General features: G+C 43.9%; 2 protein-coding genes across 2 annotated transcripts in view; one reads left to right on the top strand and one right to left on the bottom strand.

The window, feature by feature from the left end:
• LOC132834906 (anthrax toxin receptor 1-like) overlaps positions 1 to 12,253 on the bottom strand; it is a 123,045-nt gene extending 110,792 nt beyond the window's left edge. The window contains exon 1 of the mRNA XM_060854025.1: positions 11,877 to 12,253. Coding sequence (XP_060710008.1) covers positions 11,877 to 12,025 — 149 coding nt within the window. The 5' untranslated portion in view covers positions 12,026 to 12,253. The remainder of the gene's footprint in view (positions 1 to 11,876) is intronic.
• A 2,363-nt stretch (positions 12,254 to 14,616) lies between these two features.
• prdm8 (PR domain containing 8) lies at positions 14,617 to 26,586 on the top strand. The gene is made up of 5 exons (XM_060854119.1): positions 14,617 to 14,621; positions 16,249 to 16,395; positions 18,617 to 18,839; positions 19,671 to 19,902; positions 24,782 to 26,586. The coding sequence occupies exons 1-5, from the start codon at positions 14,617 to 14,619 to the stop codon at positions 25,948 to 25,950; spliced, it is 1,776 nt and encodes a 591-aa protein (XP_060710102.1). The 3' UTR covers positions 25,951 to 26,586.
• The last annotated feature ends 1,025 nt before the right edge of the window (positions 26,587 to 27,611 follow it).

Raw genomic sequence — 27,611 nt, forward strand, 5'->3', positions numbered from 1 at the left:
TCTAAATTAGATTAGATTAGACTTACAGTGTGGAAACAGGCCCTTCGGCCCAACAAGTCCACACCGACCCGCCGAAGCGCAACCCACCCATACCCCTACATTTACCCCTTACCTAACACTATGGGCAATTTAGCATGGCCAATTCACCTGACTCGCACATCTTTGGACTGTGGGAGGAAACCGGAGCACCCGGAGGAAACCCACGCAGACACGGGGAGAATGTGCAAACTCCACACAGTCAGTCGCCTGAGGCGGGAATTGAACCCGGGTCTACAGGCGCTGTGAGGCAGCAGTGCTAACCACTGTGCCACCGTGCCGCCCACAAATTAATCTAGTCTCATTTGCTAGCATTTGGCTCATATCTTTCTTACCCCTTCTTTTTCATGGAACCATCCAGGTGCCTCCACTACTTCCTCAGGCAGCTCATTTCATTCACGCACTACCCTCTGATGAAATGGTTGTCTCTTAGATCCCTTTTGAGTCTTTTCCCTCTCACCTTAAACCTATACTGTCTAGCTTTGGACTCCTTTAATCTAGGAAAAAGACCTTGGCTATTCACCAAATCATGCTCCTCATGATTTAATAAATCTCTACAAGGTCATTCCTCAGCCTGACACTCCAGAGGAAATATCTCTAGTCTATTCAGCCTTTCCCTGTAGCTCAAACCCTGCAACCTTGGCAACATCTTTGTAAATCGTTTCTGCGCACTTTCAAGTTTAACAACGTTGTTCCAAAAATAGGGAGACCAGAATTGAACTCAGAGTGTCACAGAGTAATGGAGATGTCCAGCACAGAAACAGACCCTTCGGTCTAACTCGTCCATTCTGACCAGATATCCCAACCCAATCTAGTCCCACCTGCCAGCACATGGCCCATTTCCCTCTAAACCCTTCCTATTCATATACACATCCAGATGCCTTTTAAATGTTGCAATTGTACTAGCCTCCACCACATCCTCTGGCAGCTCATTCCATACGCACACCACCCTCTGAGTGAAAAAGTTGCCTCTTAGGTCCCTTTTATTTTTTCCCCTCTTACCCTAAACCTATGCCCTCCAGTTCTGGACTCCCCCACCACAGGGAAAAAGACTTTGCCTATTTATCCTTATAGAGGTCATCCCCTCAGCCTCCGACACTCCAGGGAAAACAGCCACAGCCTATACCTCTCCCTATAGCTCAAATCCTCCAACCCTGGCAAATTCTTGTAAATCTTTTCTGAACCCTTTCAAGTTTCACACCATCTTTCCCATAGGAAGGAGACCAGATTTGCATGCAATATTCCAACAGTGGCATAACCAATGTCCTGTAGAGCCACAACATGACCTCCCAACTCCTGTACTCAATACTCTGACCAATAAAGGAAAGCATACCAAATGCCTTCTTCACTATCCTATCTACCTGCGACTCCACTTTCAAGGGGCTATGAACCTGCACTCCAAGATCTGTTTGTTCAGCAACACTCCCTAGGACCTTACCATTAAATGTATAAGTCCTGCTAAGATTTGCTTTCCCAAAATGCAAAACCTCACATTTATCTGAATTAAACTCCATCTGCCACTTCTCAGCCCATTGGCCCATCTGATCAAGATCCAGTTGTAATCTGAGGTAACCTTCTTCGCTGTCCACTACCCCTCCAATTTTGGTGTCATCAGCAAACTTACTAACTATACCTCTTATGTTCACATCCAAATCATTTACATGAATGATGAAAAGTAGTGGACCCAGCACCAATCCTTTTGGCACTCTACTGGTCACAGGCCTCCAGTCTGAAAAACAACCCTCCACTAGCACCCTCTGTCTTCTACCTTTGAGCCAGTTTTGTATCCAAATGGCTAGTTCTCCCTGCATTCCATGAGATCTAACCTTGCTCACCAGTCTCCCATGGGGAACCTTGTCAAACACCTTACTGAAGTCCATATAGATCATATCTACTGTTCTGCCCTCATCAATTCTCTTTGTTACTTCTTCAAAAAACCTAATCAAGTTTGTGAGACATGATTTCCCATGCATAAAGCCATGTTGACTATCCCTAATCAGTCCTTGCCTTTTCAAATAGATGTACATCCTGTCCCTCAAGATTCCCTCCAACAACTTGCCCATCACTGATGTCAGGCTCACTGGTCTATAGTTCCCTGGCTTGTCCTTACCACCCTTTTTTAACAGTGGCACCACGTTAGCCAACCTCCAGTTTCCCAGCACCTCATCTGTGACTATCGATGTTACAAATATCTCAGTAAGAGGCCCAGCAGTCATTTCCCTAGCTTCCCACAGAGTTCTAGGGTACACCTGAACAGGTCCTGGGGATTTATCCACTTTTAAGCATTTTAAGACATCCAGCACTTCCTCCTCTGTAATATGGACATTTTTCAAGACGTCACCATCTATTTCCCTACATTCTACATCTTCCATGTCCTTTTCCACAGTAAATACTGATGCAAAATACTTGTATAGTATCTCCCCCATCTCCTGCTGCTCCACACATACGCTGCCTTGCTGATCTTTGATTCTCTCCCTAGTTACCCTTTTGTCCTTAATGTATTTGTAAAAACCCTTTGGATTCTCCTTAACTCTATTTGCCAAAGATATCACATGTCACCTTTTTGCCATCCTGATTTCTCTCTTAAGTATACTCCTACTGCCTTTATATTCTTCTAAGGATTCACTCGATCTAACCTGTCTATACTTGACAAACATTTCCTTCTTTTTCTTAACCAAACCCTCAATTTCTTTAGTCATCCAGCATTCCCAAACCTACCAGCCTTTCCTTTCATCCTGACAGGAATATACTGTCTCTGGACTCTCGTTATCTCACTTCTGAAGGCTTCCTATTTTCCAGCCGTCCCTTTACCTGTGAACAGCTAGAGATTTATGCATTGGATGTGACCAAACTATGAGCCAGGTTGAAACGCTGCACCATTTGAGATGTCATGCTGCATGGAGAGAAGGTTCATGCATAGAGTTGTAGAATTGGCAAAACACATTAAGTACGAAATGAAACATATAGGCTTAAACTTTGTAAACGTGCCTATGCAGATTCCACTATCTGAAGGATCAAGAACTGTTTCTAAAACCAATATCAACATTCTGGTGTTCCATACAACTTGCCATCAACAGCTGTAGCCATTGACAATGAGTATCTCCCAGGCCACCTGAACTTTTTGTGGCCTCAAGGAATCCCTGGACCTTAGGTATATAAAATGTACTAGGCTACAGCCTCTTTCATGTTACTTAAGGAGTTTTCACTAAACGTTTGCACTTCAGCCCCACAGTATTGATCTTTGGGCACATAGTACAGAAAGCAGCAGAAAATTTGAGGAGATTAACTCATAGATCTGCTCCTGTACGTGCCCAAATTGGTCATCAAAACCTGTTCAGAGAGCGAGCAGTGGGGGTGGTCATTGCATCTGACTGTCTGCTTCTCTTTATCATCACTGAGTTGGCCTTTGAATGCAAACACATGATGTCTGCTAATACAGTTTAGTGATTGATGGGCAACATTTGTGGTGTGGCATGCATCATACACATCAAAATAACATTTTCTTTGAAATCTGTAAGTTTCATTTGCAACTTTGGCTTTTGTTACAATGTCCTTTCCAATATCAATTCTAATGTTTTGCTTAATTTGGTCAATTGGTCCTTATTTAATATCAGACTTTCTCTGGGAAGCAAGGGAGGAGATTGCAGAGCCATTGGCCTTGATTTTTATGTGCTCGTTGTCTACAGGAATAGTGACAGAAGACTGGAGGATAGCAAATGTGGTTTCCTTGTTCAAGAAGGGGAGTAGGGATAACCCTAGTAACTATAGGCTGGTGAGTCTCACTTCTGTTGTGGGCAAAGTCTGAGAGAGAATTGTAAGGGATAGGATTTATGAACATATGGATAGGAATAATGTGATCAAGGATAGTCAGCATGGTTTTATGAAGGGCAGGTCGTGCCTCACAAACCTTATTGAATTTTTTGAGAAGGTGATTAAGGAGGTGGACGAGGGTAAAGCAGTAGATGTGGTACATATGGATTTTAGTAAGGCACTTGATAAGGTTCCCCATGGGAGGCTACTGCAAAAAATACGGAGGTATGGCATTGAGGGTGAGTTGGAGGTTTGGATTAGGAATTGGCTGGCTGGAAGAAGACAGAGGATCGTAGTTGATGGTAAAGGTTCATCTTGGAGTGCAGTTACTAGTGGTGTTCCGCAAGGATCTGTTTTGGGACCATTGCTGTTTGTCATTTTTATAAATGACCTGGAGGAGGGGCTAGAAGGTTGGGTGAGCAAGTTTGCGGATGATACGAAAGTCGGTGGAGTTGTTGACAGTGAGGAAGGATGTGGCAGGTTACAGCGGGATATAGATAAGCTGCAGAGCTGGGCAGAAAGGTGGCAAATGGAATTCAATGTAGCTAAGTGTGAAGTGATTCACTTTGATAAGAGTAACAAGAAGATGGGGTACTGGGCTAATGGTCGGATACTTGGTAGTGTGGATGAGCAGAGGGATCTTGCTGTCCATGTACACAGATCTCTGAAAGTTGCCACCCAGGTAAATAGTGCTGTGAAGAAGGCATATGGCGTACTGGCTTTTATTGGTAGAGGAATTGAGTTCCGGAGTCCTGAGGTCATGTTGCAGTTGTATAAGACTCTGGTGCGGCTGCATCTGGAGTATTGTGTGCAGTTTTGGTCGCCATACTATAGGAAGGATGTGGAGGCACTGGAACGGGTGCAAAGGAGGTTTACCAGGATGTTGCCTGGTATGGTAGGAAGATCGTTTGAGGAAAGGCTGAGGCACTTGGGGCTGTTTTCATTGGAGAAAAGAAGGTTTAGGGGTGACTTGATAGAGGTGTACAAGATGATTAGATAGGGTTGACCATGAGAACCTTTTTCCACATATGGAGTCAGCTATTACGAGGGGGCATAGCTTTAAATTAAGGGGTGGTAGGTATAGGACAGATGTTAGGGGTAGAATCTTTACTCAGCGAGTCGTGAGTTCATGGAATGCCCTGCCAGTAGCAGTGGTGGACTGTCCTTCTTTATGGGCATTTAAATGGGCATTGGATAGGCATATGGAGGATAGTGGGCTAGTGTAGGTTAGGTGGGCTTGGATCGGCGCAACATTGAGGGCCAAAGGGCGTGTACTGCGCTGTATTTTTCTATGTTCTATGTTCTATGTAATTTTTGATGCCTTGAGGATTCTATGGAACAAGCAAACACAAAGCATAATTGCTGAAGAAACTCAGCAGGTTTGGCAGCATCTGTGGAAATACAGCAGTGTTCGGAAGAAGGATCACTGGGACCTGAAATGTTGACTCTTCCTTCTCTCCAGATAGCTGAGATTCTCCAGCAATTTTTTCTTTGCTCCAGATTTCCAGCATCTGCATGACTTGGTTTTATACATATAAATTGTACCGGGTTTTAATTAAATGCTTGGGTGCATTTCAGTCTCATGGTCCTGACCTTTGGGCAGCTAATATGCAGAATGGCTGGCAGATCAGAAGACTTCTTCATTGGTCTATTCCTGGGCCTTGCCCTATGTCCATCAACATCTCAGGCAGTTGGTCAGTGAGTGGGTTGTTACACCTGACAGTTTGCTTTTCAGTTATTCCATGCATGGGTGTCCTTGGAGAGGGTGTGTGCAGTGTTCGCCTCTATGCTTCAGGCCTCCTATGACCATTAGGCACTGTAGGGTCTGAGGCACATCATCATTCAGCAGAAATGTTTTTAATTTAAAACTGTAAGTTTCCTTTGGAAGTTCTTAATTGTGTTACAGTGCCTACCTGGGGGGCTGTCAATTCTAATTTGGTTTAATTTGGTTAATTGGTTTATTTCTTTAAAATGGTGGGTAATGAGTAGATAAATTGTCATAAGGAGCCATTGCATATAAGTTTAACCTTCTCCTCTCCCCACGTTCAGAGTTTCCATAGCTTTCCCTTTCTTTGCTGTGGTAACTGCAGAAATTTACCCTGTCTCACATTTTCGTTGTGATTAGTAGTTTATGACCAGAAGCAATAACAACTCTTGCTGATGTATTTGCCCTCCTTAGCCCAGGTGCACTAAGGCTAATTACAACTCCTCCACCTTGAAATTTGAAGAAGTAACGAAGAAGATTGATGAGGGCAGAGCAGTAGAGGTGATCTATACGGACTTCAGTAAGGCATTCGACAAGGTTCCCCATGGGAGATTGGTTAGCAAGGTTAGATCTCATGGAATACAGGGAGGACTAGCCATTTGGATACAGAACTGGCTTAAAGGTAGAAGGCAGGGTGGTGGTGGAGGGTTGTTATTCAGACTGGAGGCCTGTGACCAGTGGTATGCCACAAGGATCGGTGTTAGGTCCACTACTTTTCATTATTTATATAAATGATTTGGTTGTGAGATTAAGAGGTATAGTTAGTAAGTTTGCAGATGACACCAAAAAATTGGAGGTGTAGTGGACAGCAAAGAAGGTTACCTCAGATTACAACTGGATCTTGATCAGATGGGCCAATGGGCTGAGAAGTGGCAGATGGAGTTTAATTTAGATAAATGTGAGGTGTTGCATTTTGGGAAAGCAAATCTTAGCAGGACTTATACATTTAATGGTAAGGTCCTAGGGAGTGTTGCTGAACAAACAGATCTTGGAGTGCAGGTTCATAGCTCCTTGAAAGTGGAGTTGCAGGTAGATAGGATAGTGAAGAAGGCATTTGGTATGCTTTCCTTTATTGGTCAGAGTATTGAGTACAGGAGTTGGGAGGTCATGTTGTGGCTCTACCGGACATTGGTTAGGCAACTTTTGGAAAATTGCATGCAATTTCACAACATCCATCCTATCAGAAGGATGTTGTGAAACTTGAAAGGGTTCAGAAAAGATTGACAAGGATGTTGCCATGGTTGGAGAATTTGAGCTATCGGAAAAGGTTGAATAGGCTGTGGCTGTTTTCCCTGGAGCATCGGAGCCTGAGGGAAGACGTTATAGAGATGTATAAAATCGTGAGGGGCATGGATAGGATAAATAGACAAAGTCTTTACCCTGTGGTGGGGGAGTCCAGAACTAGGGGGCATAGGTTTAGGGTGAGAGGGGAAAAACATAAAAGGGACCTAAGAGATAACTTTGTCACACAGAGGGTGGTACATGTATGGAATGAGCTGCCAAAGGAAGTGGTGGAGGCTGGTACAATTGCAACATTTAAGAGGCATCTGGGTATCTAAGTAGAAAGGGTTATGAGGGATATGGGCCAGGTGCTGGCAGGTGGGACTAGATGAGGTTGGAATTTTTGGTCGGCATGGACGAGTTGGACCGAAGGGTCTGTTTCTGTGCTGTACATCTCTATGACTCTGTGACACTATAACTTGCTTTACAGAAAAACAAGGCAAGGCATTTCACAGAATTGCAAGAAAATGATGGACACTGACTTTAATCCAGAAGTTAAGTTTTGAAGAGAGTCTTAAAGGTAAATGGATGATCACACTGTATGGCATATAATTGAGGGTACAAGATGACCATTCCTATTTCTGAAAGGCATTGCTAAGGGAAGGACAGCTCATTCATGCCTGTCTGGAGAAATACATATATTCAAACTACACAGAGCCACATTTCATTGGGTCAAGTCACACATTTCTTTTTAAGAATGAATGAAAAATCCTCGGTAACATTCCTATCAATATTTACTTTTCTAATGCTTAACAGGTTAATAATTGGACTACACTTACTAGAATAGGGAGAATCAAGGTGATCAATCATTTAAAAAGTGCTGCTGATGAATATAAGGGAGGACAGTACAAATCAATCCTGTCCCCAACCAATCCATGTCATGTTTCCCTCACGTCCATTTAAGAGTACTGCACTTGAAACTTTTGGGGAGTCCCAGCTGTTTCTCTGGCCTGTGGCCTGGAATCCAGCATTGCAATGATACTCACTGGCATGCAATTCTCAGTGTACCTCACCTCACTGAAGGTACCATTGTCCACAAATATCCCTGGTTCCAACTGAGCCACTACTGCTGAGATCCTGGGAAAAAAGGAGTCTGAAATCCATATCCATTCCTTGATGATACTGGTCTTCAAAATGGCAAGTTAAGACATTGCCATTTGAAGGCAAATGGAACTGGTGGGAACCATGTGTAACTTACTGGCCACTGTGGTCGGGAAATCACCACTAGTCTCCTTCCAGAGTTAGTCAAGAGGCAGGCTTAGTGCCAGAAAACTTTCAGACATGTTAAGCAATAAAACACTGCTTCAAAAATTAACAAGTCTGGAAATGTTACGATTAGTTACTCCATTAATTAATTATCAATTCGCTTTCAAAAATTAATTTGAATATTTAAAAGCAAAGTATCTAAATTCTGAGGTTTTAAACATAACATTTCATTTTTCCCATCTATCTGCCAGCTAAATAGAATATTGCTAAAGAGAATGCCCTGGGAGAGGAGAAAGGATATGAGCTCAGTGAATCCTTTCTTTGTGCTGCCTGGTTTATATGCAGTTTCCAAGAAACACAGGCTGAAAATGATTGGGTTCTCATACTCCTTTGCTGAACTCAACTCATTTTCTTGAAGGAATTGTAAACTGCTACATATGCAGGCAAGAACTTTTAAAAAGCTGATGTTAATTCTCCCATATTCTCCTAAATGATTTGACACAAACAATAACAAAACAAAAACTTTGGAAATATGTAGTAAATTGGTTAAGTTCAGAAAGACAAAAATCACATAAGTGTTTCATCAATATTAACCTGATCAAGCACTGTGCATTTCTAGAAATTTTACTTCATTTCAGGTATCTATGGTTGGGAATGTTTTGATTTCTTTTGCCCAATTACATAGTTCAGCAAAGTTCCACTTCAAAATTTAAAACATGTGAAGTTTTATTTGGAAGAACTTCTGATTTTTCAACATTTAACTTTGACATTATGGTGATAAAGCAGGCTGATTTAGAGTTTTTCAGCATCTCATTTTCATTCCTTAATCACTTACTGTGTTGGTGTCCCTCTTACTCAGTACCATGTTGCATAATCTGTCTTATGCAGTAGCAGTTTTATTCTATTAGTGCCATATGAATCACTCTCTTCCCAGTACTAGTGCCAAAGCATCTCTCCCATACGTCATTATTTCCTCCTTTTGAATGTCACTACCATATTCATTTTCATTCACCCATTGCCACCAGTTGGGGGTGAGATATTAGGCTGATTACATCCAGTGGGTGAGAGGTAGTGACACTGAACAAGGTACACTCAGTCAGTGGACACTGTGAGTTCTGGTGTCTGTCGCATTACCAACTCCAGGTTCTCACTCTTACCCACTCAATCTCAGCGTGCTTCAGCCAATATCAATGTCATCCTGCCTCCCAACTCCAGTCAAAATGCTACTTGTCCGAAATTACTCTAGGAAATCCAGTTACAAAATCTTGGGCTGGTGTACTAGGGCAATGTTGAGAGATTGTTAATTATCTGAAGCATAAAAGATGCTTTAAGCTGAGGTTCAGTCTAGAGATTCCGAAGGATGTTGAAGTCACTTGCTAAGATTCTAGACATCCTGAATATGCCTTCTTCCACCACTGTTGCCAGAAAAATTACTAGCTAATTCATTAATTTCCTTTTCTGCATTTTCCATCGAAGAACAGCAACTGAAATCCATAGTAAATATAAGTATTTGAAACACTTTTAAATATTTTTGAGATAGAGGACCCATGACAATTCAAATCCCTTTCTTTTCATTGGCAGTGCCTATCTTATACAGTTTTTCTCAGTCAGAATCACGCTCCCCCTCTGGCAGTATCCCTATTACTCAGCAATACTACGTTTTATTTTAAGGTGGGATATTGCTGGCTTGGCCATCATTTGTTACCCAATTGCCCTGTCGGCAGTTAAGAGTCAACTACATTGCTGTGGGTCTGGAGTCACGGGTAGGCCAGACCAGGCATGGACAGCAGATTTCATTTCCTAAAGTACATTACTGAACCAGGTGTTTTTTTTTAACAAATATCAATAATGGTTTCATTCTGATTAGTTTACTTTTAATTCCAGATTTTTATTGAATTTAAATTTCGTCATTTGCTGTGGTGGACTGTGCATTACTAATCTAGCAACAAAACTACATTTCCCACTCCATCACAGGGTTGTGTCACTCAGTGATAACCTTTCTCATTCAGTGACAGAATGTTTCACTCACACCTCTTTTATCAAGTGTTTCTGTTGCTCAGAACATTTTCCTTAATCAGTGCCCAGAGGAATTCTACTTATTCAGAGCCAATATGCCACTCATTCCATGCCCCATTCAGTGTTTCTCATGCTCAGATTCAATATCAGAGTCTGTTACTCACGTAAAGGATTTCTCATTGCTTATTTGCTTCTTGGGGTTTTACACCCAGTGCCAGTATCCCTCATCCACCGGTTTGGATGCAACCAGCCCAGTACTATTATCATTCATGAACTAGCTAGATGTATCTAGCCTAGTGTCAGGATCTCTCACCGACTTGCTGGGTGTATCCAAATCAATTCCAGTATCCCTTGTCTATTGACTGGGTGTATTCAGCCGCGTGCTAATATTTCTCAATCACGGGCTGGTTGTATCTCACTCAGTGTCATTACATTCCATCCACTGGGTTATGTACCTCACTCAGTGTCAGTAAAACTTACCCATGGAATATTTAAACCCAATATCATTATCTCAACCACAGGAAGGGTGTACAAATTTGTAATCCCTGAATCTCCCATCCTCTGGCTGGGGGATCCACTACAGTGAGAGTCACCCCTACACCCTGGACAAGTGATCTGGTATAGTGCCAGTCAACCCTACCTTCTGACTCATGGGATCCACTTGCAGTGCCAGTTACCCCATCCTCTACCTGGTGTATCCAGTGCAGTGCTAGTCACCTCTACCTTCTGGTTAAATGGATCCAGTGCAGTACCAGTCACACTCACCCTCTGGTTAGATGGATCCAGTGCAGTGCCAGTCACATCCACCCTCTGGTTAGATGGATCCAGTGCAGTGCCAGTCACATCCACCCTCTTGTTAGATGGATCCAGTGCAGTGCCAGACACACCCACCCTCTGGTTAGATGGATCCAGTGCAGTGCCAGTCACATCCACCCTCTCATTGGGTGAATCCAGTGCAGTGCCAGTCACACCCACCCTCTGGTTAGATGGATCCAGTGCAGTGCCAGTCACATCCACCCTCTCATTGGGTGAATCCAGTGCAGTGCCAGTCACATCCACCCTCTTGTTAGATGGATCCAGTGCAATGCCAGTCACACCTACTCTCTGGTTGGTTGGATCCAGTGCAGTACCATTCACACCCACCCTCTGGCTGGCTGGAGCCTAGCCTTGTCACGTGACCCTCTCTGGAGGGGTGCGTGTATCCCGCCCCGCCCCCTCCCGGCCAACGTCTGCGGCGCGAGCCGCCTTTCAAACAGGGGCCGGATCGGTCTCGAGCCGCGGGCGGCGCGCGCGGGTGGGGGATGGGGAGAGGGAGCAGGGGGCCGAGGGGACAAAAGGCGCGCGGGCGGCCGCTGCCTTCCTAGAGCCGCCGCGTCCGTGTGATCGGCGGCGGCAGCAGAGGCGGGGAGGGGGCATACTCAGCAGAATAAAGATAAAGGTTGCGGTGGGATGGGGAGAGAAATAAACATACACAAAAAACACGCACACTTTTGTTCGAAATCTCTGCAATTCTTTGATTTGCAACCTCCGGAGCGAACAAGCGCTCAAGGGGGGAAATACAAATGCAACCTTTTGTATTCGTTCCTTTATGTGGGGGTTTTGTTTTGTCTGAGTCCACTCAAGTTTTCATTACAAAAAAAATTTAAAAAAAGACCATCCCCTTCCTCCTCCTCCCACCCCCAACCCCAAAATAGACACAGATACACGAAGAGTTCAGCAAAGAGTAAATAAAAGAGCTCCAGTATTATGGATCCCCACTTACTTATCTAAAATAAAGTACAGGTCGAAAGCTCCGTGACAGGATGCCTTGTCGTGGTCTTTGTCCTCTCTCACTTGGCCAAAAGTGAGTGAGCAGAAGAAGACGCCGAGGAGCAACAAAGCTCTGCAAACGCCGCTTGCAAAGCTCGCCATTTTTCTCGGGGCAAAATACTCATTCGATCTTCAAGGCAGGGAAGGAGAACGCCGCTGGAGTGGAAATAACTGATCCAACTTTCTCCCTCTCCCTCTCCTACCGCTCCCTGGCAACACCAGGCACACGATTCCCTCCCAAGGCTGGAGTGAGTGAGCAGCAACTCTCCAGCATGTCCTCTCCAGTGCAGACTGAGGCTTCCTGACCCCCCTCGCCACACAGTCAGTGCGGAGGCTGGGACTAACAATTTAACCAGCCCTTATAAATCCCCTCGCATCCAACTTCCAGCACCAGTAAGCGAATTTCAACCGTGAGAGAAGGAAAAGACGGGCTGACAAGAAGCATTGAGTGCAATACTTCTGCAGAAACTGCTACAACAGACAAACCACAAGCAATGTGCGAAAGGGTGCTGCAGGCTAATTCCTTAATAATCCTCAAAACTGGATAAATACTTGGGGAACACTTGTTTAAACAGGACTACAAGGAAAGGATAGGCATTATTTGGATAGCTCTTTTGGTCAATGACAAATACCAGTAATTCACCAGAAGCTCATATGATGTGTAATGCATCGCTCTACACAGTCCTGAAAGCATATCGCTTTGTAACTTTGAGAAGGGATTTGGGTGAACAGAGAGAGAGGAAAACCTTGCAAGGTTTTAGGGGCAAAGGAGAAAGATTTGGGACGAATTCTATGGCTTATTTCAAGCAAGTGCTGTCACGATGGGCTGAATGGTCTACTCTTGTCTTACATTGTTCTATAGAATCAATCCATAATGCGCCTTCAATGGTAAGACAACCAACACACTTCTGGCAGTGGCCTGAGTCTCTTGTCACTTGCAACCTTATGGTCAGCATTAGTCCTGCCTCCATCGACGACTCCCCACCCCACTTTCTTAATTTTGAATTCATATTTCTACAAAATTGGCAAATGACTTCAATGAAAGGCGTAATTGTATTTTTTTCGACGAGAAACGTGCAGTGATTTTAATAGTTAAATTGACGAAAATCTTTTGTTTATCCAAAAATAAGTCTCCGACCTGTACTTTCAAGACTAAACGAGAGGCAGAATGCTGAGAGCTGGAGGGTTAAAGATGAGGTAGTTTGCCTAATCTCAGAATATCATGCAATACGCGCTCCTTAGAAAGAGGGCGCTTGAGACATACAATCTAAACGTTATCATAATGTAGCAGTATTCTATTCGTTTAAATCCAATACAAACCTTTGCAACAATCTGGCACGGTTTACCCACACTCGAATGTTTTAAAAAAAACATTTTATGTTGATGTTCCATTTCTATTTACATTTGACTCTAGTGCTGTGAGCGGGTTTGACTTTCAGAGTATTTTCCAGGCCAAGCATTTCCCAGGGCACCTTGAGATGCCTCTTATGAACGGAATTATATCAATCGCTCTGATTACTTACGGCTACAGAAATAAAGTGAGATTTTTGAAATGTTGACGCCAGCCCCTGAAACGCGGCAGCAGATCTGCAGCAAGTTGTGCCGGTCGAAACGAAATAAACGTTTTTCTAAAATAAAAATATTTCTCTCTACAAAGATAAACTCCACAATTAATTAACGCCTTCTGTAAATTATGATGTCTATCGATCGCCTCGATCTTTTTCAAAATGTTATTTTGCAACGTAGAACCAACTTGAATCAAAATTTAAAACCGCAAGTATCAATTAAATGTGAGAATTATTTTGATAACAAGTATATTAAACGGTGGTTTGTTTAATTTCAGGCTTCGTTTGGACCCTGTCCTGTTCAGTGCCTAGGATACTTTCTCGTATGGGGGATCTAGATGGAATGCGGGCTATATTTTGAATTTATAGTATTAGAATGTAACAATAGTTTGCAACTATTGGTGATAACATCAAACTTAAAGAAAATAAATTCACTTCAGTGATCCTTTATGAATGGACAAAGCGGCTTCGAAATTCGCTCTTGGCCAGACTTGGAATTGGGAAAATATCGTGAGTTGAAAGGCAGTGTTTAAATTTGATGCATTTTGTAAGCAAACTTGTTAATTTCGAAATGTACAAATTCATGCAATAAGAGTAGTCTGGTTTCTATAAGGAATCTGCTGGACTGAATTGTTACCGGATGCTGCACTGTTCAATTTCACCTGCATCGCCACACTGAATATTGCCAGTTTTCCTTTGAAAATGAGACAAATAAACTCCGACAATACAGAAACGTTGGGTTCTGTCAAAATTAACGGGCGATCTGGCGCTTCTGAACCAGTTCTGCGTTCAGTAGCGGGGGGCCACTGAAACAACGGGGACATTAATCGGGAAGAGGGTTGGCTATTTCAGTTGTCAAAGATGCTCATAGGAATTTTCTGACAAGCATTGACACGCCTTTATTTGGACCAACATCTTTTCAAAATGATGCTGCTATTTGAATCTTCAGCATAATTTGATTGTGGCAAGGATCTTGACCATTAGAGAAGGGTTTTTTTATGTGACCGTATTACCAAGCTCCCTTGTAAGGATCGATTTCTACACTCGGCCAACAGAGCTCCCTCCTTCCCCAGTTATTTTGAATACTTCGCAACTAAATGGAACAGGTTTAGGTTCGCTTTCGATAGAATGAAGTACGCTTCCCAGGAAAGGATTAATTGAAGCATCATTTTCATTCTAATCTCCAACAGCATCACAATAATTTATTTGGACGCCTATAAGATTTCAAATCTAATTAAGATTTCAACGAATTTTAAAAGCTGTGCGGAGATTCGTTTATTTTTTGATTTAGCAGAAAGCGCATGGTCACATTTTATTTCCAAGGGAGTTGGGTTAAGCAAAGGGGTACTTTATAGGATTTTATAAATCCCTTCTAAAGGGGTAATCCATGAACATTATTGATTTGACCCGAAGTGTGATAAATTTGACCGGCAGTTTCTCGGAGTTCGCTGTTTGTGCCGAGGGCTGCGGGGAGATTTGTCTTAGAGCCACTAAATATTTTCACAGCCCAACATCAAACTGAGTTGCTGCTTAAGCTTCATTCGTCTTTGTTTTGTTTTGAAGAAAACAGATACCTCCGACTGTGTAAGACGACTTACATTAAGCTTCATGACACAAACCTTCCTACAGTGTTTATTTGTAAATTAAGGTTCAGAAATCAAGCAACTTGCCCCCCCATCCCCAAAACCAATCTAATTAGCGCAGCACATTGTGCGACAAACTTTTATTTTTACAACCTTATAATCTCCTGAATCAAAAATAAATGTTGCGTGAGGAAAAATACTCCCGTTATTGTTGTGTGATTCGCGTTAAGGGAATTAAAAGAGTTTTTTTTCCCATGGAAAACTGCTAGTATTCTTTATAAATAATGCATTACCTCCGTTGTTCAGCGCATAAATAACAAACAAGGAGCTAACGCAATGATGTCGACGTTTAAGAAACAACCCATCACCGCCATTTATCATTGTTTTATTTAAATCTGTGCAAAATTACTCATTTCTCTACAACGTACGCTGTAGGATTGAGTCCAAGCCTATCTGATGGAAATGTCAACCGCTGTGATTCCTAATAATTTAAGTTGATAATTCCTTTCAGTTTTCACTCTTTATTAAAGATCTCTGACGCCAATTCTTTCTCTCATTGATAGACTGAAGGTGAAGTAATCTGCCGAGAAAGTATAAAACCGAACCTGGGTGGTCGAGAATCCATTCATCCTACCCAGCAGTGAAGTTTGTGCGAAATTGGAACTTATATCCAGACACCAAACACTCTATGTTATTTAAAATCGATTTCTAACTTGGCCTTATGATAGGCTTTACACATAGCAGAGCCCAACTTTGGGAACGGATCCTGCATTATTACGTGCAATTTTGTGTTTAAAAATTAAGCCTTTAGCCAAGAGTATAAGCACCTCTGTTAGGAGATGGAAAAGGTTCAATAACAAAGGTACGAATTTGTTAAAAATTATAACATTTTCTCTCTGATTTTTAGGTCAGGTATACCTACAATGGCTTTTAAAACTCTAACTTTTCGAGTCAAAGCCCTTCAAATTGTTCTTATCTATGTATTGTGTAGAGAGCCATTAAGCGCTGCTCCAAATGAACTGCAAGTGTCCGCTCCCATGCACTCATTCTGAGAATGGCTCCATATAACCCACCAATGAACGTGCCAATTGAGGGTGCATGCAAGCGGAAGAGCCCTGGGATGGCTTGTCACTCTTCACTGAGCAAATGATCTTCCAGAGGAAAATCTCCTTTGCAGCGGGATAAACTGCCATTTGCCACCCAAACGCTCGGCAGCGTCACTCTCAGTTCCGGGATCAATCGGAATCGCTGCTCTCACCGAGAAGCTGAGACCTGCCGGCGAAAGTGAAAGGGATCGATTCCGAGGAATCAGCGGCTCACATTGGTAACTGAAAGCAGGATTTGCGCCTGTGTCGAGATGCGGACTGTCTGTACACATTTTAATAGATTGCGCATTGTCATTGCGCGGTGCTGAATACCAGGATATGGACTAGATTCTGATAGCGTCCCATATCATTTCAATGACGACCGTAAATGTGTGTCCATGGAAAGCCACATGCTACTGTCCCTAACCCTGGTTTACTTAATCTTGTGTGCAAGAACTGAGGTGACAAATCAAAATTCTCTGGCAATGTTTAAGCACCCAGCCACCGGTTAAAACCTTGCACGGTGCTCTAAAATAATTTATAACCGCAACTGTTACATTGGTGCAACGGCTTTAAGCAGTCCGGGCGGTGGCTAATTTTGTTGGTTGATAACGCACGAAATGGTAGGTTTAAATATGATGTTAGCAGTGGTGGTCGAAGATAAAGGCCGGAGCTAACAGGCAGACAGATGGGCGGACAATGGGAAGATCAGTGAGTGAGCTGATACGCTTCAAATGAACAGTCCCTTGACTTTCCTCTCATGCACAATGGAAAGGGAGGGGGGGTGGGGGGGTGGGGGGAGATGTATTCACCCAGATTGCATGTACTTATTGAACATTTAGACCAGTCGGTTTGACAATTTCCATCAGATCACCACAGGCAGAACAGTGCACGTACTTTACGCGTCTGAAGCTTCATGCATTACAGCGTCAGCAGCAAGTTTTACTCGCCCCGGCCGTCTTTGCCAAGAGTGGCTGGTCAGTTGAGGGGGTGGGGGGGAGGGGGGGGTGTGTGTGGGTATATATTGAGATTGCTTCCAACAGTCTGAAGCATTCCCTTTCCGCGCACTGAAGATAATTATGTTGATCTTGGCGTCTTCGTGTCAAATTGATTTTGCACGGGTGTCACTTTGGTATTGTGAGGTCGAAGACAGATTTGAATGAGCTGGAAGGGATGGAGGGGGATGAATGAACAGTAAAATACGGTACCGTGCTTCCAAGTGTCAGTCCACTCAGTCAGAGTCTGAGAAGTTATTTTATATTGAGTGCCAGACAGCAAAGGCGGGAAGATAGTTCAAAAGAGCTGTGTGGATACAGAATAAACGTTCACTCCAATAGACCTCTAACTGAACATAAAGCCAAGATAATCTACAAAAATGTCAAAGCTCATCTGAATTGTCCAAATGGTCTTTCCGTGGTTGTATTAATGTAAACGTGTATAAACTTACTTTTCCATTGAATGGAGGACTTATTCATTATTCAAAGTGGTTAGTTTCCGCATCAATTAACTTGGGGCTGAACTCTGGACTTAGCTCCTGATTAAATATTTGCAAAGTGTTTCGGTGAATAAGGGGTGGGTCAGAATTGCCATACATTTTCGACATCGCTTCGCCGCCGTGTCAAGGAAGGTTAGACCAAATCATCGAGACTGCAGTCTCACTAACAGAGATGAGAAAGGACCGGTACACCAGCGCTCAGGATGAGCCGCTGGTATTATGAGCCCCCGGGAGGTCAAAATGGCCTGTCCATGCAATCGATGTCAGGAACAATCTTTGTGCAGGTTCTCAAGATGTTTCCTCTTCGAACAGTTGCGTGATAAATGTATTTTATTTCCCTCATTAATAGCCAAAAATGTCATTAAAGTGGGGAATCTCATATTGGTAGCCTCGTTCATCTTTAAAAACGAGGTGGATGACAAACTTGTATTACGTACAATGTGAATGTGCATATGTTCGCTTACCCATGCCTTATGAGAAGGTTGCATTAAAATTTGTAAGGTATTTGTCCTTATATCTCTGTCAATCCAGAACGTTCTGAACGCAAGTTTAATTCCCAACACTGCTTTCCCAAATGGTCTGAGATTATGTTGACTGCAGGTTATGAATTGAAATATACTATGAGAGGACGTGACTTTGCAACATTTTATTTTACTTTTCAATAGATTTGTTGAAGCTCAGATCTTACACTGTTGTTGGCGGAAACCTGCGTTTGGATCAATGGTATAATCAGTATAAACTTCAGTGATTTTTCAAAGAATCATATTAAAACAAAGTAGCTGACACAATGTTTCAGCTATTCGTGTGATAAGTTTGTTAAGTTCAGGACGAAGTGGAGCTTTCTCTACTCACGCATTGTATCGCTCGCCTCGCACCCATATAGAATATCCATGGGACGATCAAACTGCCGCTCTAACTCACTGGCAATGTGGAGTAACTATTCTGTCCCGTCTTGTCTATCGCAGGTGCATTATGGAACTGACCCCCTTCTCAAAGGGACTATGGGCAGGTGACAACAAATTTCTACACCATCTCTTCACTGACATATTAACCAGTGTGCACATTACCCGGGAGATTCCCGAGGACGCGATCTTTGGCCCGTGTCTCCTCCAGAACACCTTTTATGACACTGTAGCTTTCATTGCGTTGAAGTCTTCGGATCGGAGAAGCGCCCCGTACGTGTTCAGGGTAAGAAACCTTCTCACCCCGGAAGAGACACCGCTCTTAGACAATAGTGTTTAGAAACACCTCGGGGAGTACATGTCAGAGTCAGGGAAACAGAGCCGTCGGTCCAGCCAGTCCACAAGCCCAAACTAAACGAGTTCCACCTGCCTGCTCCTGGCCCACATCCCTCCAAACCTTTCCTATGCATCTACTTATCCAAATGTCTTTTAAACGCTGTTATTGTGCCCACGTCCACTACTTCCTCGGAAAGTTATTTCCACATTGTGTAAAATAAAAATGCCCCCTATGTCTTTCTAAAATCTCTCTCACCCTAAACATGTGTCCCCCCGAGTCTTGAAATATCCCACCTAGGGAAATGACAACTACCATTAACCCTATCTGTACCCCTCATTATTTTATGACCTCTGGAAGGTGTCCCCTCAGCATGCTCCAGTGAACATATTCCCAGCCTTCCGTTATAACCCAGACCTTCCATACCCGATACATCATAGCACGTAGGGAATTATCACACCAAATCCAACCACCTCCCGCCCCTCTCCCTACCCCCCATAAATTCGCAGCTTCTGTAAGGATAAGTTGACGAGGATTTTTGTTAGAGGAAGATAAAGTCTGCAGAACGTTTTCCGTTTGCAAGGACCATAATGGACAATATTCATTAGAAAGTCAAATTGTGAAATCGCAGACAGGGGTGTGAGAAATGGCATTTGGCATTGAGTTCATTATTTTACAAAAAAAAACTGGCAATTGTCTTTTTTAAAATAAAGGTCTTCATATGCAATACGAGCAAGTTAGTGTGCTGTAGTCCTCCCTTCAAAACTGCCGTTTGTCTCATAGGTAGATGCAACAGCAATTAGCAGTAACACGGATGGAGTATCCTGGTTGAAACTGGTCCAGGCGGCTAACAACACGAAGGAACAGAACCTGGAAGCCTATCTGAAAAGTGGTCAGCTGTATTACCGCTCCACTAGAAGGATCAACAAAGACGAGGAGCTGTTTGTCTGGTATGACAGCGAGCTATCCACACTCCTCGGATTCACTGATATCAAAACTCGAGCTGACTCCAACAGTGAGTAACCACAGGTCCGGGGGCAGCAAGAACGTGAATCGCAAAATTAAAACAAAAAGCAAACGCGTCCGCACGATTCACCCGGTGACTCAAGGGGCACCTGCTTCGAAATTCGCCCAGAGTCTAAGACTGTGTGATGCGTTAGTAAAACAAGGAAGCGAGGCTGCTGGGGATCTGAAATAAAAATGGAAATTGCTGGAGAAACTCAGTATCTGTGGAGAGAGAAAGAGAGAGAGAGAGAGGAGAATTAACGTTTCGGGTCGTTCTGTCTCCATGGATGCTGTCAGACCTGCGGAGTTTCTTCAGCAATTTTCTGACATGTAAAAAAATACACGCTTAAAGTGGGCAGGATAACTCTAAATAAAATCAGTGATCAGGTAGAGGCCGATAAACGGATTTATATTTCTTTGAGGATGAGATGTAGTTCTTTGTAAAATCAAATTGAATCAAACTTTGCAAACGCACACTCTTTTAAAAGGGTCGCTTTCAAAGAGATATAATGGGGTTGACAGGGTGAGGAGGGATCTGTGGCTCGGTGAATCATGCCCTAGCTTCCACATTGAAAGGCTTCGGGACTCTGAAACAAAGTTTTTTTTGTCCCTACTCCTCAGCAAGGAGCTGTTGTCGTAAAAAAAAGGGTATTGTGCAAATTGGGGTTGGATGGGTTGAATAATCTCCGTCTGTGTTAATTCTGTGAACTCAGCGTGTTGGAAGGAACACCCTGAGAAAGAGGGTGGAGGTGACTAAACCCCGCAAACAAACCGCTGGCAGACTGCAGCGGTTCAAGAAGGCAACTCGCCCCCTCCTTCTCAATAAAGGCTGACCCAGCTAGGGACGCCCAATTCCCAGGAATGAATGAAAATAAATTACAAATGGCAGCCTCAGATCAGATCAGAGTGGACAGGGAACGTGGGTGAGGCAAATAAATCGCCGGAGTTGGCATTAATGGGACAACGGAAAGCCCCGGGGAACAAGAATCTATTGGGTTGAAGGGCCGAATTTGGACACTTCGGGTAACTCTGCTGCGCACCATAACCTTGTCAGGATCTCACTGGGTTAACAGCCTCAACAGATGGCAATCTCCAATACTGTCACCCTGGGGGACACGATAAACAAATGTTTTCACCAGTTTTCAGTTTTATTTGACCACCCCGCACCGACCAGACTGCCGGAATCCAATCCCTGCCAGGAAAGGTCTTTCAAAATATATGAAACATGGAACTTTAACCATGAAAAATATGGACGGGGTTTCAAAAAGCTGCAGAGACAGTGTCCTCGTTCGTATCGACATTGGTTTCAGCCAGAAGCGTTCGTTAATTCCACCCTTCTCTTGCAAAATAGCGTTAGCAGGTAACATCGCGGATTAGAAAGGCAATCAGAAATTGTGAACATCCTCAACCACAATTAGAGTCCTAGTTTTAAATATCACTTCTCTACAGCATATACATTCTACATTGGAAAGGGAAAAGCGAACAGGTGTACAGATCTATGCAAAGTAACATCATCACCCCCTCTCCCGCCCCATTTATACAAGCCCTATAGAAAACACTCGGAGCGGAGTGAGCCCGTGTTTGTTGGGGGGGGGGGGGGTGGTGGTGGGGGGCTAGTGATGTAACCAGGACCAAAAACCAATATTTAATTAATCGTTTTATTAATCTGGGGAGGTGACATCATGTCCCTGAGCGAATTCAATCAAGCTAATAGATTCAAGATGATTAAGTCACTAACATGACATGGTAACATTCAGAAACAATAAGGGGCGAGTTACAGATTCTCTTTCTCCCCCTCCAAACAAAAATAATTCCGAGGAAATGAGGCCATCTCCAAATCATGACTGTTATTCATGGTTTATTTGGCGGGATCCGTAACAATACTGTCACTGCGTGTTTGTCACAGTTTCTGCATTCATTGTACAGGCTGTTTAGTTTAGGGTTAAACATCTAGGGTTAGATTTTTTAGACTTTATACTTATTAATGTCGAGTTTTTGTTATTCCAACTGTTTTGTTTTATTTAGACACACACCAGGTAAGGCAATTAGGTTGTAGTATCAGATAGGAGAAAGTGAGGTCTGCAGATGCTGGAGGTCAGAGCTGAAAATGTGTTGCTGGAAAAGCACAGCAGGTCAGGCAGCATCCAAGGAACAGGAAATTCGATGTTTCGGGCATAAGCCCTTCATCAGGAAGTATCAGATAAGCTTCTATCATAACATGATCAGCATTTTCCCAGTGCAATAGGAAAGGGCACCGGTCGGAGAGGATTGGCAAAAGCAGCGACTGGGCAGAATGTGAAATGTACTGAATCACAGAATTTTAACACAGGGCCCAGGGAGCTATCCACCCTCGTGCTGTCCCCTTGTGCGTGCGTTGGAATAGATACGATCTGCGCTTTCAAATAAGAATTGAAACAATTCAGGAAGATACAGGGATACAGAAGTAGACTGAGATTTGGAAAGATGGATACGGAAGTACATGGGGATATGAAACTAGACAGGGATTTGGAAATGGACGGGGATTTGAAAATAGGCAGGAATACAGAAGTAGACAAGGAAATGGAAATAGGCAGGGATTTGGAAATGGGCGGGAAATATGAAAATAGCCAGGGATATGGAAACAGACAGGGATAGGGAAATAGAGAGGGATACGGAAATAGAGAGGGATACGGAAATCAAGAGGGATATGGAAATAGACAGGGAACGGAAATAGAGATGGACATGGAAATAGACAGGGGGATATGGAAATAGACAGGGATACGGAAATAGAGAGGGATATGGAAATAGACAAGAATACGGAAATAGACTGAGATACGGAAGGGTGGGGGGGGAGCGCAATCTGAGTTGCTCTGGTAGATGTCACTATCCGACAGGCCGAATGGCCTCCTTCTGTGCATAACCATCCGCTCCGTTTTGTCTCTCCTGCCGGCGGCGGTATTGCAGTTCACCGATTGCCGGATGACTGCCTTATACGCGAAGGTCTTCTCAGGTTCCGTTTTAGCAAGTCATACATTCAGGACCCCCCCCCCCCCCCCCCACACACTCCAGGAGACGAGAGCAGGCCATCTCGTGTGAAACTCGGCGGACTGCTGAGGGAGTGCTGCACTGCCGGAAGGTCCACTTTTTGGATGACATCATAAGTTTGGGCTGCTCGTTAAGCAAAATGAAATATGCTCCGCCTCCTCAAAATGATCCATTTCCGAACAGATTTGTGATGCAGCTCGGATGGCCCCGTTCGTTCAACGCTTGGACCAGACTATCTCATGAAATGTTCACAGCATGTTTAAGAAGAAGAACATTGTCCCTCGGGCCAACTCTTATTTAGAATTACAACAACAAAACACCGTTCATTATAATGTTTAATTTCTATATTGACCAGTATTTTTTTAAAATGGCGCAACAGATTAAAGCGCCATGTCTCGGGTTCTTTAAAAAAAGTCCTGAAACATAGCAGACCAATTTATTCCAGGTGCCCAGAGCAAATTTATTCATAAAACGATTGAAAAATATATATTTTCAAACATCTGATTGCAGATCGGCTGTTGCACTCCTACATTACAACAATGACAATACTTCAGTGAGCAGTAAATTGCTTTGAAGTAATGACAAGCACTCCATCAATGAGAGCCTGCAGTTATACGGTGCACTTGACAGTCCCTAGCTCAGGGTTGGAATTTGCGGGGTCCCTCTGCCCCAGAACGGTGTGTTCCTTTAACTCGCTGGATCGGCTAGCATTTATTGCCCGTTCCCAGTTTGCCCCTTGAAGGGGTGGTGGTGAGCTGCTTTCTTTAACTGCTGCAGTCCATGTGCCCAGAGACTTTGTCGAGAGGCATGCTCGTCCATTTCAGAAGATAGTTAAGGGTCATCCACATTGCTGTGGGTCTGGACCACAAGTAGGTCAGATCTCTTATTCCCTTAGGGAGGAGGTCAGTGAGTTTTTTTTAACAACAATGACAGTCGTTAGGCCAACTTTTAATTCGAGATTTTCAACGTGTTCAAATTTCACCATATCCCCGGAATATGGTGAAATTTGAACTCAGCTCTCCCAGAATAGTCCACTGATAATACCAATTTGTAAATACACTACAGATAGCATTGCAGCTTGGTATGGCAACTCGTCTACTCAAGATCGCAATAAATTACAGAGTTGTGAACTGCAGCCTTCCATTCCATGGACTCCATCTATACTTCCTGTTACCTGGGGAAAGCAGTCATCATAACCAATTACCCCCAACCCCGGTTATACTTTCACCCTCTTCTACCGGGCAGGAGGTACAAACGTTTGAAAAGACGTACCAATAGATTCAAGAATAGCTTCTTCCCTGCTGTTATCAGACTTATGAACAGACTCTTGCCTCGGGTGACTGTGTAGAGTTTGCACATTCGCCCCGTGTCTACGTTGAATTTCCTCGGGTGCTCCGTTTCCTCCCACAGTCCAAGGTTAGGTGGACTGGCCATGCTATTTGCCCGGAGTGGCCAGGGATGAGTCGGTTGGGTGGGTTAGCCATGAGAGGTGTAGGGTTGCAGCGAGCGGGTTGGGGGCAGGGGGACAGGTTGTCGGTGTGGCCGTTTTGGGCCGAATGGCCTGTTTCCACACGGAAGGGATTCTACTCATTATATTAGAGTTGATCTTTCTCTGCACTTTCCCTGCAGCTGTAACATTATATCCTGCATTCTGTTCTAACCCTGACGGACTCATGATTAGTTTGGATAACACAATTTGTTTTACTGTAACTCAGCATAAATGACATTAATAAATCAAATCACAATTCCTTGTCCAAACAGGTTGATTTTCTTTGATAAATACAAAGCTTTATTTGTCTCTGCTTTCTGACTTTTGGTGGGTCGCGTCTCTGGGTAGGTTTCTCACTGTGTTTTCTTGCCTTTAGCCTTTAGGTGCGTGGACTGCGATCAGGAACTGAAATATGAGAATCCATACTTGGCTCACGTCCGTTTCCTGTGTGGCAAAAGGAAAGAGGGTCTGGCCTGGAGGGACTTGCAGGCGCTGGGGGCTGCCCAGAGCTCTCTGCTGAGAGAGCCAGAGCGGATCATCGAGGACAGAGCCACCAACTTCCACAGGATCGCCCACGACCTGGAGCACTCGAAGCGCAAACCTGGCGCCCAGGAGGAGAGCAGGCCCCCGGCCGCCAGCAAGAGGAAACAAGACGGAGGGGAGGAGAATAAAGTCCGCAAAACCGTTCTGTTGGAGAAGACAAACCGTTTAGCCAGTGAGCAGGGAGAGCAGCTTTCAAAAGAAGGCGCCAGTGTCCGCCCGGCCCTCGCCGTCTCCGTTTGGAGACTTCACTCAGACAAGTTCATGTTGAAGAAGGATTCGGCGGGGCATAACACCAGTGCTTTCACCGAGGTGCGGAGGCTCAGAGACAAGGTTAGGGCTGACAAAGCCGAGGGGAATGATAAAGAGGGCGAGTCTGACCTGACCAGGAAGGTCGGTCTAAGAACGGACGTGGTTCTCAGTTCCACAGGGAGCGCCTTCTCCTCAGTGTTACCTTCAAGTGCCCGCGAACAACAGAAGAGTGCGTTTTGCCAGCCCCACAGGAGGACAGCCTTGGGTCCTTCAATGCTGGTAGCACACACCCTGCACTCTCCCAGCGAGTGCTCTCGGGATTTCCCTGATTGTATCCCTTCCACCGGTCTCCCTGGCCACACCAGTCTGTTGGGATCCAAGCTCCTCAGTGCTGAGTTTGGTGGCTCCCACATACTGCACACCAGCGTCAGTACACACAGCCCGTTTCTGTACAGCACCGAGCTGTGGCCAAAGCCAGTGGGAGTGCAACTCCAGTCCACCTCCTCCCTGACCCTGCTGCCGCCGTCCTACACCTCCTTCGCAGTGTCCGCTCAGAACTGGTGCGCCAAGTGCAACGCCTCCTTCCGGATGACCTCCGACCTGGTGTTCCATATGAGGTCCCACCACAAAAAGGAATACGCCACCGACTACCTGAGCCAGAGGCGCAGGGAGGACAAGCTGACGTGTCCCATTTGCAATGAGTTCTTCAGGGAGCGCCACCACCTCTCGAGGCACATGACATCGCACAACTGAGGGTCCGCACTCGGAACTGAAGAGAGCGAGGTTAATCGCCCCTGTGCTCAGAGTGTCTTTACAAGCTGGGGGCATGGCCCTGGTTAAGAGGGACTGACTGGCGAGCGAGCAGTCTAAATCTCAAAAATAAGTTTGCAAAACACTGGATTTATTTAGAGCGGGCAACTGAATCCGGAATACAAAGGACTTCCAATGTAATCCTAGTTGCATTTTCAAAATAATATCTAGAAATAACTGCATTTATTCCAAAAGTCCCCCTTTACAGCCATTTTGAACACGGTTATGTACAGTCATAATTTCTGTTTTTAAGTACTATGAACTTCATGTAAAGACAATAGACGCTGCAACTGGTAAAGCGACCTTCAATTTTCATTTCTTCTCGTTTGGATAATTCCTTTTGAGAATACACTGTATGTACCTGCAGTCCAGTTGTTACAAATATGTGTCATTCATTCTTGTAAGTCTGGTTGCCCTATTGAATTACACAGTCTGATATTGTCCCAACAGTAAGGAGACTGACTGCACGCCATCAATTTGCACAACAGCCCTCGAAATTATTAAGAGTGTGGCTGATCATGTGTTCGAACAGAGCCTGGTAATTGCTTTGAAATTGACATATAAACACATAACACATCATTCTTGAAAGTCGGTCTATTTCCTGCAGCCTATGTCTTGATCCTGACACGGTTGAAGAAAGATTTGGGGGCGGGGGGGGGGGGGGGGGGGGGGGGGTGTGCTTGAGTCAATGTTGTTTCATGTACGAGCGAAGAGGAAGTTATGGTGCTGAGGATGGGTTAACCGAAAACTAAAGGACAAACAGGAATGAACGATGGATGAATCCAAATAATAGAAGCCCGCATATTCGTTAAATGCAAAACTTTTTCTGTCAGTTACTCGGAGCAAGTCAAAGGCAGGAGGGAACAGAATGAGTGAGTGATTGTTGAGGAAGTTTCACTTCAACTTAAGTTACTTGTTGTTCAGGGTTATTTTACAGGTGTTTGTATGTCAGGCAAATCAGTGACACTGGCTGACAGTGTCCTTTCACATTAGCTGCTTCTTTTTTACATTCCGTGGGGCTGAACTGAGAGGAACCCTCTCTGAGGTGAACACGTCTCTTAGTAAGTAGTGTGTGAGTGGTGTCAGTTTTGTCAATGTTAAAAAAAATCACCCAATACCAGGTTATAGTCCAACAGGTTTATTTGAAAGCATTAGTTTTAGGAGCGCTGCTCCTTTATCAGGCGATTGTGGAGAACAAGATTGTAAGACACAGAATTTACAGTGTAATGTAACTGAAATTATATATTGAAAAAAACCCAGAGCGTTTGTTGGGTCTCATCTTTTTAGAATGACCTCGTAGGTTTCAGTTCTTTCATAAGTAAATTGCAAAACTTTTTTTTTTAAAGTTACATTCTCAAGTGCACTTTAAATCAGTTCTGTCAATGGTTTGGAACCAGTTACAGTATCAATTTGGCAACAGATAGTTAAGAACTTTTTATCCTGGAAATGACATTTCTTCAGGGTTTCGACCTTTTTATTGAAACTGAAAGACTCTGACTGTGATCACTGCTCACGTCACATCCCGAGTTTTGGAAAGCAATTTGAATGAAAACTCGAGTGATATTTGTTGAGAGATTTATCAAGTCCCAGTTGCCAGGATATCC

Source organism: Hemiscyllium ocellatum, chromosome 43, assembly GCF_020745735.1.
Source record: "Hemiscyllium ocellatum isolate sHemOce1 chromosome 43, sHemOce1.pat.X.cur, whole genome shotgun sequence".
NCBI lineage: Eukaryota > Metazoa > Chordata > Chondrichthyes > Orectolobiformes > Hemiscylliidae > Hemiscyllium > Hemiscyllium ocellatum.